The sequence below is a fragment of the Struthio camelus genome, chromosome 3, assembly GCF_040807025.1.
Source record: "Struthio camelus isolate bStrCam1 chromosome 3, bStrCam1.hap1, whole genome shotgun sequence".
NCBI lineage: Eukaryota > Metazoa > Chordata > Aves > Struthioniformes > Struthionidae > Struthio > Struthio camelus.
The window spans coordinates 59,325,396-59,343,707 of record NC_090944.1 but is presented as its reverse complement, the minus strand read 5'-3'; the positions used below and the strand labels follow the sequence as shown (position 1 = coordinate 59,343,707).

Here is an 18,312-nt window from a genome sequence, read left to right as displayed (position 1 = left end):
CCTGAGCTGTCTGACAGTGTCCACGTTGCCAGTGTTTGTATTCATCAAGTTGACAGTGGTACGTCTGCTTCGTTATTGATCACTAGTACTTTTGAGGTGTGATTCAGATGGTGGTAAAACAATACGCAGTTGCTGCTTCCTATGAGGGCTTTCTTTTTTTTTTTTTTTTTTTGAGAGAGAATTCTTGTATGAGAAGCCAAAGACTTTTGTATTTTTATGATGTGAGGAGGAGGGAAAAGTACAAAAAGTGATGTATGTGCCAAAATCAAAAACAAACCTTAGTCGGGGTCGGGGTGGCTGGGTTGTAGGCCACAAGTCGTATGTAATCTGAGTTTCTAACCCATCCTGTCAGGAGTAAATGAACAGAGACTGGGCCACATGCGAAAAGACCTCTTTGCTGTGAGAGTGGTTGAACCCTGGAGCAGGTTGCCTAGGGAGGCTGTTGAGTCTCTGTCCTTGGAGATAATCAAAACCTGACTGGACACAGTCCTGGGCAACCTACTCTAGCTGACCCTTGGTGCGGGTGGTTGGACCAGATGATTTCCAGAACTCCCATTTCACCTCAGATGTTCTGATATCCAGGAACTGTGTGGTGTGGGTTACCCACCCAGAAAAATCAGACACTTCATTATTTGTTATTATTAGGATTATTCATCCTAAAAGCTGTCTCCCTAAAGACGCGGAGATTCAAGAGGCATGTATAATTTCTGACAAAGAGGAGTCAATTTTTTGCTTAGGCATTCTCTATTAATATTTGCGTTGTAGTCTAGAATAAAAAAAGAGAAGCTTTAGTCATCAGTCATATGTGTGAATTTTATTATTATTATTCATTCGTGTATATATTTGATTAAATAACATTGCTTTGAGCTTGTGGTTCAGATATTGCCTACCTGCTTGGATTCGACATGAATTTGGCTCTTGAATTTACAGATACTATGTTCTCTAGTTGTTCTCTAGTTCGGGTAGGTAGCCAAATTGCCAGTTACCTTTCAGGAGGGAAAAGTCTAAAAATTACTTGAGATCAATTATGTTACTTTCACCCAGAAGGAATAACCAGTCTAATTTAAAAATGAACTTTTTTCACTTAATTATTTGTAGCTAAACTGTGTTAGGCCTTTTTTTTTTTTTTTTTAAATCTGAAAGCTTTAAACAATTGTGGCACTTGATTAGTACCGACTACTGTTATTGGAGGACCTGAGTAGCTCTTCCCACATAATTTTAAGAGCTAGCACTTAAGTTTCCTTGTATCTATCACCAGGCATGCTAGTAATTGTTTTCTTTCTGGAAAACCGAAGAAATGTTCTAAGAGTCAGTTTTAGCTGAATATTCATATAGGGTTATGAGGATGTAACAGGCACTTGTGAAATCCCCCTAGAAGGAAGAATTTTGTTGATGAAAAGTTGCTTGCCGATCTCTGGAAGGAGGAGATAGAGGAATCATGGGATGCTCTCACAGATTATTTACAAAAATGACTGGCCCTCTCTACACCTGGGAGGGGTGCTTTAACGTATCTTGGTACATGGATTGTTGTTACTGAGATCAATTCAGAAGCCAAAGGATAGGCTTACGCCTTTAGTTTTCAAAGCTGTCTAGTAACTATTTTAAGAACCATGGAGAAATGCAGTATTGTGAAAGGCTCATCAAATGAGAAGTCATTTTGACCACAGGAAAATTATTTCTTTTCCCCACTTGTCTCCCTCTGATCCCCTATCGAAGGACAGTGTCTGAAGTGCTCTTATGCTGTAATGTGGAGCCATGCTCTGCAGTGAGAAGAAATGGAGAACTTTTATCTGTTTTTCAGACTCCGAACCTCTTTCCCTGGCAGAGCAAGGATTCAGGAGCTAAAATCCAAATAAGGTCCCTTTTTACATTGCTGTTCAGGGTAAACCTTTGCAGAGAAACATATCTCTTCCTGCATGCTCGCAGTCTGCAGGATATTGCAAGGGCAGAGTGCCAACTCTGTAGCATGGCAAAACCATTTGTGTAGAAGAACGGCCCTCAGAAGGGGAAGGCAAAGGAACAAAGGTCCTGATTTATTCACAACTTGTTCATTAGGAACACATTTGCTGTCTTGTTAAGCACAGTAATTATCCAGTATTCAGATGCTTGCTAGATTTTTTTTTTTTTTTTTGTGCAACCAGTCTCATCCTGACACGATAAGTATGTTCTCTGGTGCAGTCACATATGTTGTCTGTAAATAAACAGGAGGTCTGTTTTTCTTGAATGCAGCAGAAACGTGGCACAATTTTTCTTACTCAGGGTGATATTTCACCAGTAGCTTTCTGCCTAAGCTGGGACTGCTGCTGTCTTTACTCCCCCTTCCTTCTCCCAAGTAGCTGCCTGTTTTTGAATTCCACAAGTTATGAGATATATGCATTAATGGTGAATTATGACAGAGAAAGTGCCTCAGGATAGCTTCCAATAATTTGAGTAAGTCTGGACTTCAGCTTCAATTTGGGAAGGATTTGACTCTCTCTGTGTTCCAGACAGATAACTATAAGCTGCCATTCGTCTTTTTAATGCCCTGTTACTTTTTGGGGTTGATAATGAAATGAGACCAGTGCGATCCCAAGACTGAAGTTTTTTCTTTTTTTGTTTTGATATGGTTTAATCAATTGTAATTAGACTTCATCTGGAGTTGTTTGTATGCATGTGTAAAATGCAGTGGCTCCTTAGCCACTGATAAAATATATCAGATAACCTTAATTCGGTATTAATCTGAAAATGTCTGCTGTGCAGCATATCTGTCCCAAAATACCATTGTCAGGAACTGGCACAGCTGACTTATGTCATGCTTACTTATCCAAAGGGCTTAATTTTTGCTCCTACCACTTGCCTCTATTTTTCCCTCGTTGCAGTTTTCAAGACTGTTCAAAAAATGTTACTGCTGGAAGCTGTTGTCAGAAGGCTGTTTCAAAACCACAGTTCTCTGATTATAATAAAACACCTTTAGTTTCTAGCTTAATTTTTTCCCTGTGGCCAGTTTATATTTGACCTTGTGCTAACTCTTAGTTTAACTTGCATAATTCTTTTTTTTTTTTTTTTTTCCTTTGGTGTCTTCCCCAAAGGCCTTTTGGAAGCTTTTGGGCGCAGTAAGGTGAAGGATATTGACTGTTCTTGCAGGGAAGATGTAGACATAAAAAAAGGAGAGGATTATCTGGCACTTCTCAGGGCTGGACAGTAGGTGGTTTTTAGAACTAGGGCATTGTGTCACAGGACACAGCATGGCACAGATTTTTAAAGCTAGGGCACGGTATCTTGTTAAAAGCATCCTAGCAAAAACACTGAAAGGGGTCATGTCCTGTTCAGTTTAGTTTTATGAGATTAAGTAAAGCAAGTCCTCTTAGTCACCTCTGAGTGCCTTCCAAGTTCTCTTGGTCACCTTTCATTTCCTCAAGCACGCTACTGATCTATTTCCACATTAGTTTCAGGTGTTTCTGCAAGCAACATAGTTTAAACAGTTTCCAAATAGCACTGCCCCACAGTTGTGCTGCAGAAGTGTCTGGGAGGTTGAGTGGTGAATTGGATCTCGTAGCTGATCTGATTCAGCATGGTTGAACTGAACAATTGGCTTCATCGTGCTTCAGTGTAGAACAACCACATTTATAGACAGTATTTGAAATGAGACATTTGTACTTCACATCCAGCGTGCCTGTCTTATGTTAGGTTTATCATGTCTGATTTGTTCAAGGATCACCGGTGACTTTCATAAAAACATGACATTATGGCTCATAGTTGTCCAGCGACCTCTTGGAATCCCTAGAACGTTTCCCTCCTTTTTCCTGTAGCAAAATCCTTTAGTTCCCAGATGCACAATCTTGCATTTTTTAGCATAATTTGCTGTCTAGATTATAAGGCCATCAGCTTTTTTGATATGCCAGCGCTGGTAATGCGCCTCTGAGCTTTGCATCAAAAAATTTTAGCTTAATTTTAAGGAATAATGAGTTCACTCCTTGTTGTGGTGGACCCGTTACCGAATCAGTATCGATCTCCCATAATTTTTATTTTAAGAGGGAAAAGAATTGCAGAGAGAAAATACGAAATTCGTTTGGTACAATCTACCATTAGGGAGTCAGTGTTGCATTTTATCCCTATTTTCATTGCCTACTTAATTTTCCCTCACAATGCATTATGCATTCAAAAGTCTTGCACAGCAGTGAGATGAAACTGTATGTGCCCTTGCTTAAACAAATATTAATCATATCCTTTTTGTTTATGCAGTTTCACATTTGATATCTGTTTTAAGTATGTGAACAATTCTTGCAGATCAGTAACCCTACCCATTACACAGAAATGTGAGAAGTTTGGAGGCTTATTTTGAAGCCCTGTATGAACTGAATCACATGCAAGGGATTGAATTATTCCCTCTTATCTGCATCTCCCCACCTTTGAGGGTGACAGGAACGGTAATGAAATCTTTGGAAAATCTACGTGATGCCCCAGCCACAGATTGTTAGAGGTTCAGAGGAATTGCATCAAGCTGTTTCGTATCATATTCTTGTTTTAGGAAGATGCACTCTGTAGAACTAAGTAGTTCAGAATAAGCTGATGGATTTGTCTGATTCAGCATTATTTGTCCCTGCAAACTTTAATTTTTGTCTGCTTTAGTAACGTGTGGCTGATCAGGTAATATCTGTGTTCCCATGCTCTCTTCCTGCCAAATCAGCCGAAGCTGACAATACAGTCCTGTGTCCACATCTGATCCAGCTGAAATCTGAACCCCTAGTTGATCTGGTGCACAATATTGCTGTTTATGATCACGGTTCTCTGGCCTCAGATAGTTTGGTTACTAAGAGTTGAAGCTGCTAGGTAGTTCATTGGAAGTGCATGCTTACCAATTAAATTAGATTACTGTGCACCTTATCCTTACAAAAAAATCTTCAGAATAACTCATTATTTTCCACAATAACCTTTCCAAAATTTGTCGAAGAACAATATTTCCATGCATCAGAATTGCTACTTTAGTTTAAAGTCCAGCTCATCACCTTTTAAAAAGTGAAGAATTCAGCAACAAGACTTTTCTAGGAGGTGGTTGACATATGATTGGGGTCAGAATTGATCCCGCATTTAGATAATTCGTAATACTTTTACTAAAATGGCGTATTTAGCCTATTTATGTTCACAGGCAACATCTAAATGTATGGAGATAGGCTGAGGATTTTTCTCTTAATTCTTCTTCAGTCTGAAAATGGCCAAATGGTCTTATTTTTATGCAGGTAAAATAATTACAGTGACCTCTTCACTTGTGCTTATCCGAATAGACAAGTTACTTAAAAGGTAGACAGGAGTGAAGCCACTTTCTAATGTACAATTTCAGTGCTAACAGAAATGGCTCTTTGCTTTCTGCCATGTTTTTCTTAGTGTGAAAGGCTTCTCTGACCAAGACTAACTTGGTTCTTGATCAATGCTCAAATGCAACTGAAATTCTCCCGACAGAGATAGCTTCCATGTCTTGTGATGGTGACAATATTAATACAATTTATCTCTAGTCCTGTTCCTCCAAAAGGAGGTAGAGAGAAATTTTGCTGGCTAGTTTGTTGTTAATGTATACGCCCCCTTTCCAAAGGCCTGTGTTGCTCAGCCATGTGGCCGTGTAAATACTAAATAGATGGTCTTTCCTCCTTCTCCCACAGTCTCCTCCTCCTTCTCAACAGGTGAAAAATAAGTGAAGGCCAGTTACAAAAAGTAAATATTATGAAGACAAAGAACAGGTATCATATTTTGAATGGAGGAATTAGCTGTTTCTCTAGCCTTGCTGTTTAATTTCATAAAGACACTGTTCTGCACCCTTTTATTTTCTTTTCTGTCTGATATACTGAAAGGGGAGACTTGGACTTGTTGACTATAAAATGGCAGCAGTAAATTTTACAGTTGTGCATTAGAAAAGCAAAGACTGGATTCACAAGTGACATTTGCTTCGTGGCGTGTGGCAAAAATAATTGATACCTTCTAGACAGTGCAGAATAATCTGGACAGACTTCTTGTGGTTGTGGAGTGTGCAGCACACCATCACTCACACAGTTGAAAAGCATTCTTTGCTCCTGTAATTCTGGAACTTCTCTTAGTCCTCAAGCTGACCTTGTGCTACCTATGCCAGGATGCAGCGAGCGTATTTGTCGTTCTGCTTGTTGTCAGATCAGTTAATCAGGATCTTTCTTGTTGTTTTTATAGAGCAAATTCGATTAAAGAACATAAGAAACGTGTATGGAAGATGCTTGTGGTATCGTTTGCGACTGTTAAAACCACAGCAAAACATAATTCCGACAGTAAAGTAAGTATGTTTCGTTTGCATGCTTTTCCCACTTAAGCAATTATTACATTTTTATTTTTAGAAAAATATATTTTTTGTAATCAAAGCAGCTGGAATTAGTTATATAATAATTGCTTTCATGTCATAGAGGAAACATTTACAATCTGCTACATTTGAATAATGAGTAGTTAATCATTATGATCTAGTAGAACTTGAAATATAGATGAATGCTGTTTGCAGCTCATAAAATACCTGCTAAATGAAACAGTGAACCTCAGCACTAATAAATATGTAAACAATTCATTTATCTAAAAAAAAAAAAAAAAAAGCCATCTCCTCCACTGAAATTAATGATGGTAATGATGCCCTTTGATTTAAATGCCTAAACATATGTATTTAAATCTATAATAGTAATCATTTGCATGTTCAAAGTTGAAGTTTTTATTTCCTTCCATTCTTTATTTATTATTCCTGCCCCAATGCATGTTCCTCTCTATTATGTATCTTTTGCAACTTTTTTTTTTTTTTTAACATTGCCTTTATGTAGGATTAGGTTAAAATTGATCTTCAGAAATAAGAAATGCTATTGTATACCTACTAAGGAAAGACAATTAAAGAATATAAAGAGTCTTTGCTGATATTGGCTTGCCTGTTTAAAAAAGAAATTAATTAGAAATCAAGTCAGGCATCTCATCTATGTCAAAGGCTGTGAAACACTCATACCTGCTTTAAAATTGCTTTATTGTTTCTTGATGTTTTAATACTGTGGCTTTAAGATGGATATCAAATGGCTTAATCTGGTATTGATGGAATTATTTTGGACCTAGTGGATTTGTGCATTTTTAAAATTATTTTTTCCAAACAGGAAAATAATCCTGCTTGCTGGATGGGCGTTATTTTTGTTTCTTGCATACAAGGTTTCCAAAACAGACAGAGAATATCAGGAGTACAACCCTTACGAGGTTTTGCATTTGGATCCTGTAAGTAATAGCATCGTTCGCTAGTCTGTACTACTGTGACTGTGTGTTCTCTGTCTATGTGCCAAATTTAGGACTTGCTTTTTAAACCCAGGTTTAACCAGTGTAAGCTAAATTCAGTGACTATACGTAAAGATTTTGTTATTTTTGGCATCTGAAAGTTGCTACTGTATATCGTAAAATCCATAGTTAGATACTCTTGTATCTGTAATAGTTTATAACTTTCCTATCTAACTCCTTCAAAATTCTAATAACTTTCTTATATAGTGAGCTGGAAAATATTATCCGTTTTTGGGTCTTATGGTGACGTTATTTTTCCTTTTTTCCCCCTCAATTAGTGGAGAAAGACTTATTTCTACTTTCTGTATGGGTGGAGTGAAACTGTATAGTTGCTAATTTTAGCAAACTTGTTAAGGAAAATCGTTCTGCTTTGGTACACCCTATGCAAGCCCTCTCGACAGCCGTTTTCAGGGATGCTGGTGAATAGACTGTGTAGGCAAGAATGCTGATTCATGTCATTGACGGTTTCTTGTACAATTTCTCTTGTAAATGGAAAGATATGCTAAAGCATATTGGTGATATGCATTTTGTTGTAGTAAAGGTTACCTTGACTCTCAGTTGCATGTATGGATGGAGTACTGAGAACAACAAATTGTAAAAAGCAAGAGGAGCCAATTAGTTTATTAAGGTGATTTTAAAAAAAAGGTAGTATTTCTCTAGAAAACAGAGCTCTAGTGCTTTCTTTATATTGAAGGTCTGATTCAGAACAGATTTAAAAAGGCACCTTGGAAATTCAGAGGAGACTAATAGGCCTTTTGGACATATCTTAAACTCGTATTTAGTCTTGTCAAACTCTTTTCTTTGTTTTAAGCACAATATCTCAAGGAAATACTCAACTTATGCTAATTATTTGTGGATGCAAAACTACTATTTTGCATAGCAGTGGAGTTATCTTTTCAGCACTGGAGACTGGGTTATGTTATACTCTTCAGCCTAAGGAAATGCGCTGTGCATGGAGCTCAACAATGAATAGGAAAGGACTTTGTACGTATACCCATCTGGATTTAACTTGATATGTATTGCTGGTGTGGGAAAGCTTAATATGAATAGGAACATTAACAAATGTATCTTTTACCATTAAGGGCATGGCTTGTCAGCATAAGGATAGGCATCACTGGTAATGCTTCTTTGTGCCAAGGAAGTTGTTATAGCAGATCTGTAGACTTCTAGCTTTTTCTAGCTAGGAATAGAGCAAGCCCTGTCTGTCATGTTCAGTAGGCAAATTATTTAAATTCAACCTCAGCTCAGTTCCTCTGTGAATGACTGACTGCTGACTTGTGTTCTCATACTGATGTGCAGGAATTCTTCTAGTGAATGATATCTGTCAGAACTGTGCACTTTAAATGTTCTTACACTTGAGCTAACTTTGATTAAATAAATTAGGCGAGGGAGTAGGTCGTCAAGGGATTTTCTTCTGTCGTCATTAGCAAATTTTTCCAAGTAACAACCTCGAGGGTGAAAAAATGTATATATGTACTGAATTTTAACTTAATCTTTATTAACTAAAATCTGTGAACATACTCAAGACACGTGTAACTCAGTCCAGGCACAGACCAATACTGGAATTCACCGAGAACTATCTGATACTAGACTGGAGCGCATAGGAGTGCCGTCAGAAGGGCTGTTACTGTTGGGGATGTTACAGGGTAGACAGACGTGGGTATGAAGATAGATTGGTTAAAGTAGGGTTGTGTAATAGAATCCGAGATTTCAGAGCGTGTTTATTCTTGATTTTTTTGTGCTATCAGAAGATGTCTGTTAAATCCCCCTGAAAAGTTTTTTTTAGTTCAGCCTACGCGAAAGTTAACAGCCTTATTCTGTTATCACACAAGTGGAACCTTTAGAATCAGTTCCAGCCCTGCTGATGAACGATGTGGATGTTGGAGATGTCAGATGATGGAAATGTTGTTGCAGTTGTTTTTAAAAAAAAAAAAAAAATACTTCTGTTGTGGAAAAAATGATGAAAGGGTTTCCAGTGAAAACTTGCAAGTTCTGAAACACTATAATTGATTTGATTCCTTACTTTCACACCATGGCCTAAATTTTTTTTTTTTAATGTTAGGTTATCCTGTAAGCGTGTAACTAGAGGCTCTAGAGGCTTTTTTTCTGCAGGGGACCTTTAATTCACTAGGCGTACAACATGGACAAAATTCAATTAATGTACGCACGCTTTATATATTATATAATATTATCACTGTTTTGAACAGGGAATAGCTCATTTTGGAGCATATCACAGATCATTGATATATCAGGCAGTTGGATAGTATTAGTAATAAATTGAATAAACGTCCTTAGTATCATTTTACAAGTGGGATCCAAGGTGGAAGGGTGAAGATCAAAATTGGTTATAGTGCTGGTTTCATCAAGTAAGACAAGCAGGACCTTAATTTTTTTGGGAGTAGTTAGGGTAAGGAAGCTCCATGTTCCAAGCACAGTGCTGACTGACATTAGCTGCCCTAGATGGCTAGTCAGGCCTAGCCTCTGCCACCTAGCATTTGAAAATGAGGAGTAAGCAATTAATGATATGTGGAAAGTTTGTCATCAGCTTGTGTGGGATCACATGCAACCTCTGTGGCAGAGGAAGAGAAGTTTTTTTTGTTTTTGTTTTTGGGAGGTGGGGTAGCATTCGCCAAAGCCATGAAAATCCTTCTTCTCCTCCTTTCCTGCAAACCATGTGATGTGTTTTGCACTTTGCAGTTTCTGCTACCTGACATACCTTGTGCAGTCTTGAAATGGCTGTTTTTTTTCTCAAAGTCTGATTTACTGTGGAGTGAGTTCATCCTGAACATTGAGGGAGGCATGCTATTGAAAAATAATGCTGGAAAATAATAGGTACATTGCATAAAAAGAGATTACAATTAAGGTAACATAGCAAATAAAGCATTAGGGTAGCTTAATTTCTGGCTTAACTTTATTCAAACGGTATCATCATTTATAAATAACTTATTGTGTGTTTATTATGCACTTGAGGTCAGCCTGCTAGGCCTCTCTACTGCCAAAATGTTGAAAAGTCATTTGGTAATGGTTCTGTGAAACTTACAGATAACTTGCTAGGAAAACTTTATCTGTGCTTATGTTAGCATTTTGGGAGTTTTCTTAAGTGATGAAGTTCACAGCCCAACCTGAAATTTAGTGCACAGGGGTTTGGGTGGAATTTTAACAACATTCTGTAGTAGAATAAACACCTATCTTTTTCTCAAGTATAGATAACGTGCTCCTTTTATTCATTAAATTTGAAATAATTTATGGTCAGGATGGTTCTAGTCAAAGGCATTCTTACGTGGCAGGGCAGTTTACTGTTCTTACTGATTGACAGGTTGTTTCTACCCACAAGCTGCAAGTGAACCACTGTACTGTATCTTTGAACAATCTTTATTTAAATAGAAGACAATGAGGCAAGTGAGGATTCTTTGCATTCTTGAATATGTTCAGGAAACAATAAGACTTGTAAAACGGATAAGAAAGCCTTGCTTTTTTGACGGTTGGATAGATGAACAAGGTCATCCAGAAAAAACAATAACCCATCATCCAAATGTTTTTTGTTAGACTCTGACTTCCAACTTTATTTACAAGTATTATGGTCATAAGAATGTTATTAGAAAAAGAATATGATGGCGTTTCCATGAAATGCATATGCGGTTTCATGATCACATCATGTTAAAACAATTCTTTAGGTGTGATGGTTCAGAGAAATATTGCATAATATACTTTAGAATACAGACGTAGTAGAAGAGATTTATTTGATATAAGGTACTTATTAATAACAAATTTTTGTTTTGTTTTGTTTTTTTTTAAGGGAGCAAGTATATCTGAAATTAAGAAACAGTACCGTGCCCTGTCACTAAAATACCATCCAGATAAAGGAGGAGATGAAGTTATGTTCATGAGGATTGCTAAGGCTTATGCAGCGTAAGTTTTTGGGATTTTTTTTGTTTTTTGTTTTGTTTTTCCTTTGCTGTCTGGAAAAAAAAAAAAAAAAGGCAGGAACTTGATGTTATGGGGAGGGAAACCTGTAAGGTAATGGCAGGGATGACCTAAGTAGCCAGGGACGATGGGGGAAATGTCTTCAGGTACATGATGAAGGTCAAAACATGTCTCAGTACAGCAGATATTTGTTTAGTGTACAGGTTAGAAAGGATAATTCAATCCTTTCACCACTCTCAAAATGCTCTGAAAAGTTACTTCTTTGTATTAAACTCTCCTGTAAGCTAGCAAAAGTGCTTCCGGTGATACATACTATATCTTAAAGATGACAAAGAACGAAACGGGTGTTGCAGTGTTTCAGCAACAAAGCCCTTTATGGCAATTCTGAAAGCACTGTTTAGAGCATAAGTATACTGTTCATTTCACATGGTGATAAAGCTGAAGAGTAAGGTATGTTATTTCTGTCCTGTTCTCTTTTAGCAACAGAGATATTTCATTTTGGCTCTGACTCACTTGTCTTTCAGCTCCCCCGCATCTCTTTCTATTCAAACTTGTCATGCAGCCCTGATCTTTGACTTAGTGACTGTTTCAGATTATCTGTGTAGTTATTAATGGCTCAATCCTCTTTTCTTTCAGAGTGTTATTTCAGTCATACCACTACTTATAGCTTTCTTTGGATATGAGGGTTGATGTGTAATACTAGGATTCAGTGTGGAAGAAATCCCATTTTTTCTGTAATCAAAATGTTATTCCTTTAAAAAAAAAAGCTGTTTGTACACTGAATCTTGATACAACTTTGTTCTTTCTACTCTAAATGATCATCCAAGGGCCTAGCAAGTTAGTGACTTCTCTTCGTAAGTCAGTTGCCTATATGATTGGCCTTACTGACTGAATGATTTGGGTGAGGCTCTTCTGAGCCATTTTAAAATTATTCTTTCTGCTTGTAAACATTTGCATCACTGTGGCAGTCTCTTTAGAAAGCAATCTTAGAACATCCTATTAAAGTCCTTAAGCATCTCCCTTCTTTATTTTACAAACTAGTGCTAAAGTGCTTGATGAATACAGTTTGATACTTCAAACCCTAGTACAAAAGCTGTGGCAGAGATGTATCTTCAGTGAGTCATGGTGAAGTTCCTCTGGCCATGCAATCTTGAAAGAATGTAAAACCTACCCAATCAATGAGTCCGCTCGGTAAGGTGCGAGACCTAGAAATGGTTCAGGAGACCTCTGGCTTGCTCAGTAGTTCTCTTCTGTGACACAAGATTTTCTGCATAGTGAATGTGGGGTATTCTGTTTCCAAAAGCAGTGTTCCTCCTTATAGTAACAAGGATTCTGTGTGAGGAGCTATAAGCAGAAAAGTGTATTGCCAAGAAACTGTCAGTACAGAGCAGGTTTAGAAGTTGTAAGATTTAGGAGGTAGTACCTTTCTATTTATTTATTTCCCTTTTCTTAAATATAAAACTGGGTAGTTCCGGGGGGGGGAAAAATGCCATCAAAGGCTAAAAGTCTAGAATAAAAAACTGAACGAACAACTTCTGCCATAGCAACTCGTCCTGCATATTGACCTTCCACCCAAAAAAGACAAAAGAGTACACAGTCATTCTCATAAAAGGGGATGTAATTGTTCCATTCCCTATAAGAAGGTGCACCTTTGTGTCCAATTTCTTTTGGTGTCAGAGTGCTAACAGAACTTGCCTGTGTATTATGAAGGAATTCAGCAGTATTGTTTTGTTATGACGGATTTCATGGAAGCAATAAGGTAAGTTATTCATAGTTAGACCATCTCTGAAACATAAATGCCACCTTTTAATGTTTCTATATATCTTAATTATTAGAGAAGTTTCTCTACTTTTAAATTAACTAAATTTCTCTTATTGAAATTAGCTTAACTGATGAAGAATCACGAAAAAATTGGGAAGAATTTGGTAATCCAGATGGACCACAAGGTAACAATCACAAGAGAGTGAAGTTCTTTAATTGGCATGCCTCACACTGTATCCTGTGTGATCATCTGAGCAGCACTCTGTTCTTAGTGTGTTTTTTATAACTTTTTCCTTTTGATTTAAAGGAACACAGGTCAATTTTCTGCTTGTGAAACTGGAAAATGAAGGTTCTTGGAAAGGAAAAGGGAAAGCCAAGAGAGAATTTGCTTTTAAGTTTGCAAATTTGTTATTAGGAAAAAAAAACATAGAGAGAGAAAGGTGTTTTTAGTGTGTGTGTGTGTGTGGTTTTTTTTTTTTTTAATTAGCCAGCTTCAGTAAGTTTCTAGAGAAAATTTCTGTTATAAAAAGAATGGAAGATACGAGATATAAGCAGAAGCTTGTCAGTTTTACACATTTCTTTGTGTTTATAACCTGATACTATAAATGTGTGTTGAAAAGTAAACTACTAGCCATAATGCAGTAAATGTACTTTGGGATGTTTGTGAGCATATGTGTGTATTTAAATACTGCGTATGCATATACCTTCCATTTGGTGAAAACAGTGCAGTTTGAGTGTAGCTCTGCTGCTACCTTTGATTTGAGGAATCCTGGTAACTATCCCTATGCTAGCAGGCTGTTTCCTGGACGAGTAGCTCCATGTGAAATATCCTAACGATGTTGTATTAATATCGTAGAGCAGATGGTCCACACTAAAACAATTTAGGACTGAAAGTTAATAGTTTTCCTACTATTTGCAATTGCATCAGTCACTTGTATAACATCCTTGTGACAGTGATTTAAATAGGCTAGTTTGGAGGGCGAATGTTACGTATTCTTAGCTGCTTCTGATACTCCTTATAAGCAAAAAGGAAACCTGCGATCTGGTAAGACCAGCCTGCATAGATCTCCTATTGTTGATGCCCTGCAGGCTGAGGAACTAAGTTATACCGCATATCTACGTGGAATGAGTTAAGGCCAGCTTACAAATAGTAAATAGAGTTTTTAACTTAAATGTGAAGTTACAGGATGACACATGATGTAAATCTGTGCTGGAAATTATTTTGCTGAATTATATCAATTCAGTTAGGGAAACTAAATTAAAAAAACAAATGACCCCCCCCCCCAAACCTTGGACAAACATTTCAAAGAAACAATCTTTCCTATCCCTTCAAAAAAAAAAAAAAAAAAAACTATATAGCTAAATCATACCTTAACTGAGGCATTTTTGGTGAAGTAAAGTGGTGGTTTCATTTCTTTGACCATTTCATTTTATAGCATAGCAAATCCTTTCAGCTTCTAGCTTTTCTTGCTTTCCTAGCCAAGTAAGTAGGAGGACTCTGCCCCTCTCACTGCAAAATACAAAAAAGGACTTGCTTCAGAAGTGCTGTCACAATATTGGCAAAACAGCAATATGGATGTTAAAAGAAGTCTGCTGTGTGTACAGACAGCTTTCCTAGGGTCTTTCTCAGATGCTCAACTGCGTTTTGCATCCAGAAGCTACTTTGTTTTGCCAAGATGTAGGGCTTCAAGTTAGGTGGTATATCAGTGTCCTTGAACTGGCCCAGAGCTGTGACTCAAAAGGCTCAACCAGAAGCATATATGACAGTTTAAAGGCAAGATGATGGCTGTATGGTATGCTCAGATATAGCTTTCACAAACTTCAGGGACTCTGGATTTCTAAAGGGCAAAGTGAAGTAATTCTTTTGTAGGGTGGCAGTTCACACTGTTAGTGTGCAAGCCTTCTACTCTTCTGAAACCTTAACTCGGAGTACACTGGAATAGGAGTTCTCTCTGCTTTGCTCTAGATCATGCATTGTTGCTTATCTGAAGGATGGGGAGAAGCCTGACATTTTTTGTCTCCCATTGTCTACCCTGTAGTCTTGTTCCATGTTCAAGCGTGAGGAGCTTTCTTGGTGAAATTCATCTAATCTTCATTTAGATACCTGTAATATAATAGTCTATGCAAGCTCTCTACTCTAGTTCTTGTCAAATAACGGAGACGGACCTTACAGAGGTGTGTTTTGGGATGAGATGAAAAGCATCCTAAGTTAGACATGTCTAAGGTTAGATGAGGTGCCTCCCACCTGCAGTGCCCAGCACAAAGGAAAAACTATTCCGTTCTCTATCCAACTGAATCACCACGGAGTTTAGAGGCAGACAAGCAAGAAGATCTTACATTCAGCATGACTTCCTCCTTTAAGGACAACGTTGAACGTGCATGATCATTTGGAGAATATTTAAAGCAGGAAGAAGACCTGGAGAGTAAGCACATAGTCTAGTAAAACTGCCTTAAATTCTTAAAAAGCATATTTCCACTTGGTATCTGCTAGTGCCTCAGTTCATTGGGTGTGAACGGGGACAGGTAGATTCTCGGTCCTGAAGAGAAAGAACTTTGTACTGAACTACTTCTGTACTCAGAACCGTTTGACGGGGGAAAAAAAAGAGTAGATTCTTCAAGTTTGAAGCTGAAATCCTAAAGATCAAAAATACTGTGGGAAACTGAAGTTAATATGAGAACCACAAGTGAAAGGCACAATCGCACTTTTAGTATTTTCTTCTAAAAATCCGTAGCCATTGCAAGTACAGAAAGGTCTCCAGGCTGCTCTCCCGACCAAGCCATTTCCCATGGCTTAATGTAGTAAATTCACTTAGCAGGAAGCTGTTGAGCTTCTAAGCTTGAGCTGTGTGCTGGTCAAATGTTTAATGTGAGTTTCAGAACAAAATAGTAGTTTCCAAGTCAGGGACTAGATAAAAATCACATTAGATCTATGTGGAACAACTGGTTCTCTGAACTGATGGCTGTCAGGATCTGTTTGAAACAGTGTCAGAATAATGTCCAAGTATACAGGGAATCCTGATCTCTTGTTACCAAAGGCAGTATTCCTCACTGATTGCTACTAGTACTGAGGAAACCATCGGATTTTCCACAAGAGATGGGGGACTTTGAAGCAGGCCCTGAAAATTTTTATATCTTTTTATACCTCCCCGCTTTCCCCCCTGCCCTGGCTTTCTAGAACCTTTAGGGTTGGAAGAGGTAGCACTGGCAAAATTCAAGGTCTTAGCTTTAAGAGAACAACCTGTTTGAATGCTGTCCTGTGTTCAGATCTGTGCAGTGTAGCTGTTACTGTTAGAGATTCATTGTCTTGTATTTCCTGCAACCTAACTCCTTTTGAATGGAAAAGTGTTCCTTTCTCTTTCTTATTGACCGCCCCCCCCCCCCCCAAAAAATTCAAACTGGCAGAGGGTTTCATTTTTTACAATTTACAGCTCAGAACTCTTATTAAAGCTAAACATAAGTAAAACATTCTCCATAGAACTCATTTGCTTAAACAGTTATCATGCAATTCCTATATTTACTGATGTATACATATTTAAACGGCTGAAAGCTCTGCAAGGCTAAATTCATAGATCTTTACATCTGTCAAATCTTTCTGTTCTGTGATGTGTTAATAAGTCTTGCAGAGCTATTTCACTATAATATGTTAAGCTAAAATCTTTGCGATATCAGATGTTGCATATAGTGCACTTAAACCTATTATTTCCCTGCATGCTTGAGTATACTTCTAATTTAGTTTTTGATTGGCTACATTTATTATTGTTTTACTTATTAAAGTGGTAAATACGTATTTTTGCTTAGATCTGATGTGACTTTTAAAGTAGTTCATTAATACTTTACAGTGAATTTCTTTTTTTCATCCTACAGCTACGAGTTTTGGTATAGCTTTGCCGGCTTGGATTGTGGATCAGAAGAATTCAATTTTGGTGAGTTAACGTACTTAGCTTAAAATTTTAAGATAAATTTTCAAATATTGTCCTTAAAATACTAGTCTGTGCTTAATCCTGTACCTAGTATTATTAACTATGCCTTTTGGCTAGTAATGCTTCAAAGAGGCACATTCAGACCAAAGTAAGTCTCAAGAGTCAAAAATGATTCAGTAGCTTAAATCTAACCTTTTTTGAGAGTACTAATATGCTTGGAAGTATATAAGCAAGGACAAAGTGGTAGCATGCCCTTTACCTGTGCTGCAAAGTGCATGTTTGCTGTTGCATGGAAACACGTGTACAGCTGTTTCTGTCTGATGGACTTCTGTAGTTCCATTCGGCTTACAGATCCTGTAATGATACAGTTTCTGAATATTCTTTGTGTTGCATTATACTACTACAATATACTTACCTACCTACTTTGTAATGCAGTAATTATCTCTGTCCACTGCATCACAGTTTAGCTGCCAGCTCTTTAATAATTAAAGCAACCCACCCAAGACAATGTGTGGATGACTTAAAAGATTACTTACACTGAGCAGATGTTCCTTATTTGAACCCTGCCTGACTGATTATATTACTGATAAGTTGTTCTTCAGAAATAACGACAGATACTATGCAATAAACGTGGATTAATCTGCGGTAGATTTCTGGTAATACTACCTGGCTGTATTTTAGAATAAAGATTAAAGAAGAACGGTATTAAGTAACTGAAGTACCTAATGCAGTATATTTCGTAATTTTTCTAGGTTTTGCTTGTATATGGATTGGCATTTATGGTTATTCTTCCAGTTGTTGTGGTAAGTATCATCTAATTAAGAAATAAAAGCTATCTCTCTGTGAAGGGAAAAAAATGAGCAATTCTGCTCCAAGAAAGCTTTGTTTATAAAAGGGTAGAGTATTAATGTGGGTGTTTTCTCTCATTATGGAAAAAGTGTAGCTGCTGAAGAGTTTCTATTTAAAAAATAAAAATAAAAAAGTGAAGTGCCATGATAGAAATACGACTGTGAGGAAAATACTAGATAGCTACCTATATACTACATATCTATATACTGCAAGAGCTGGAGACTGTGCATATAATTTGTCATGTACCACTTTTCATTCATCACATGGAAAGCAGTTGCATGTGATGAACTTGAGAGAATATTCAGTAGGGTTATTGCAGACCCAAGACTGAGATGTCTTTAACTGGTGGTACCAGAATGATTACTGCTTGTGGAACAAATTGTTGTTTTGATTTCTCCTGACTGCCTGTTTTCATTACTTTAATTTTTATTGATCTCTGTGCACTTACAAAATACCTACTCTTGAGATTCCTTTGCCTGAGGAATCAAGTGCTAAATGAGTGATATTTCAGGGGTTTGGTTTGCTCTACTGTATTGCTTTTGAACAATGTCCCTTCTCTGGTGATGGAGAT

At 37.4% G+C, this 18,312-nt stretch overlaps 1 protein-coding gene across 1 annotated transcript in view; it reads left to right on the top strand.

Annotated features, from left to right (window-relative positions):
* SEC63 (SEC63 homolog, protein translocation regulator) overlaps window positions 1-18,312 on the top strand; it is a 61,034-nt gene that overhangs the window by 13,034 nt on the left and 29,688 nt on the right. The window contains exons 2-7 of the mRNA XM_068937966.1: window positions 6,172-6,271; window positions 7,116-7,230; window positions 11,084-11,196; window positions 13,096-13,157; window positions 16,837-16,895; window positions 17,645-17,695. Coding sequence (XP_068794067.1) covers window positions 6,172-6,271; window positions 7,116-7,230; window positions 11,084-11,196; window positions 13,096-13,157; window positions 16,837-16,895; window positions 17,645-17,695 — 500 coding nt within the window. The remainder of the gene's footprint in view (window positions 1-6,171; window positions 6,272-7,115; window positions 7,231-11,083; window positions 11,197-13,095; window positions 13,158-16,836; window positions 16,896-17,644; window positions 17,696-18,312) is intronic.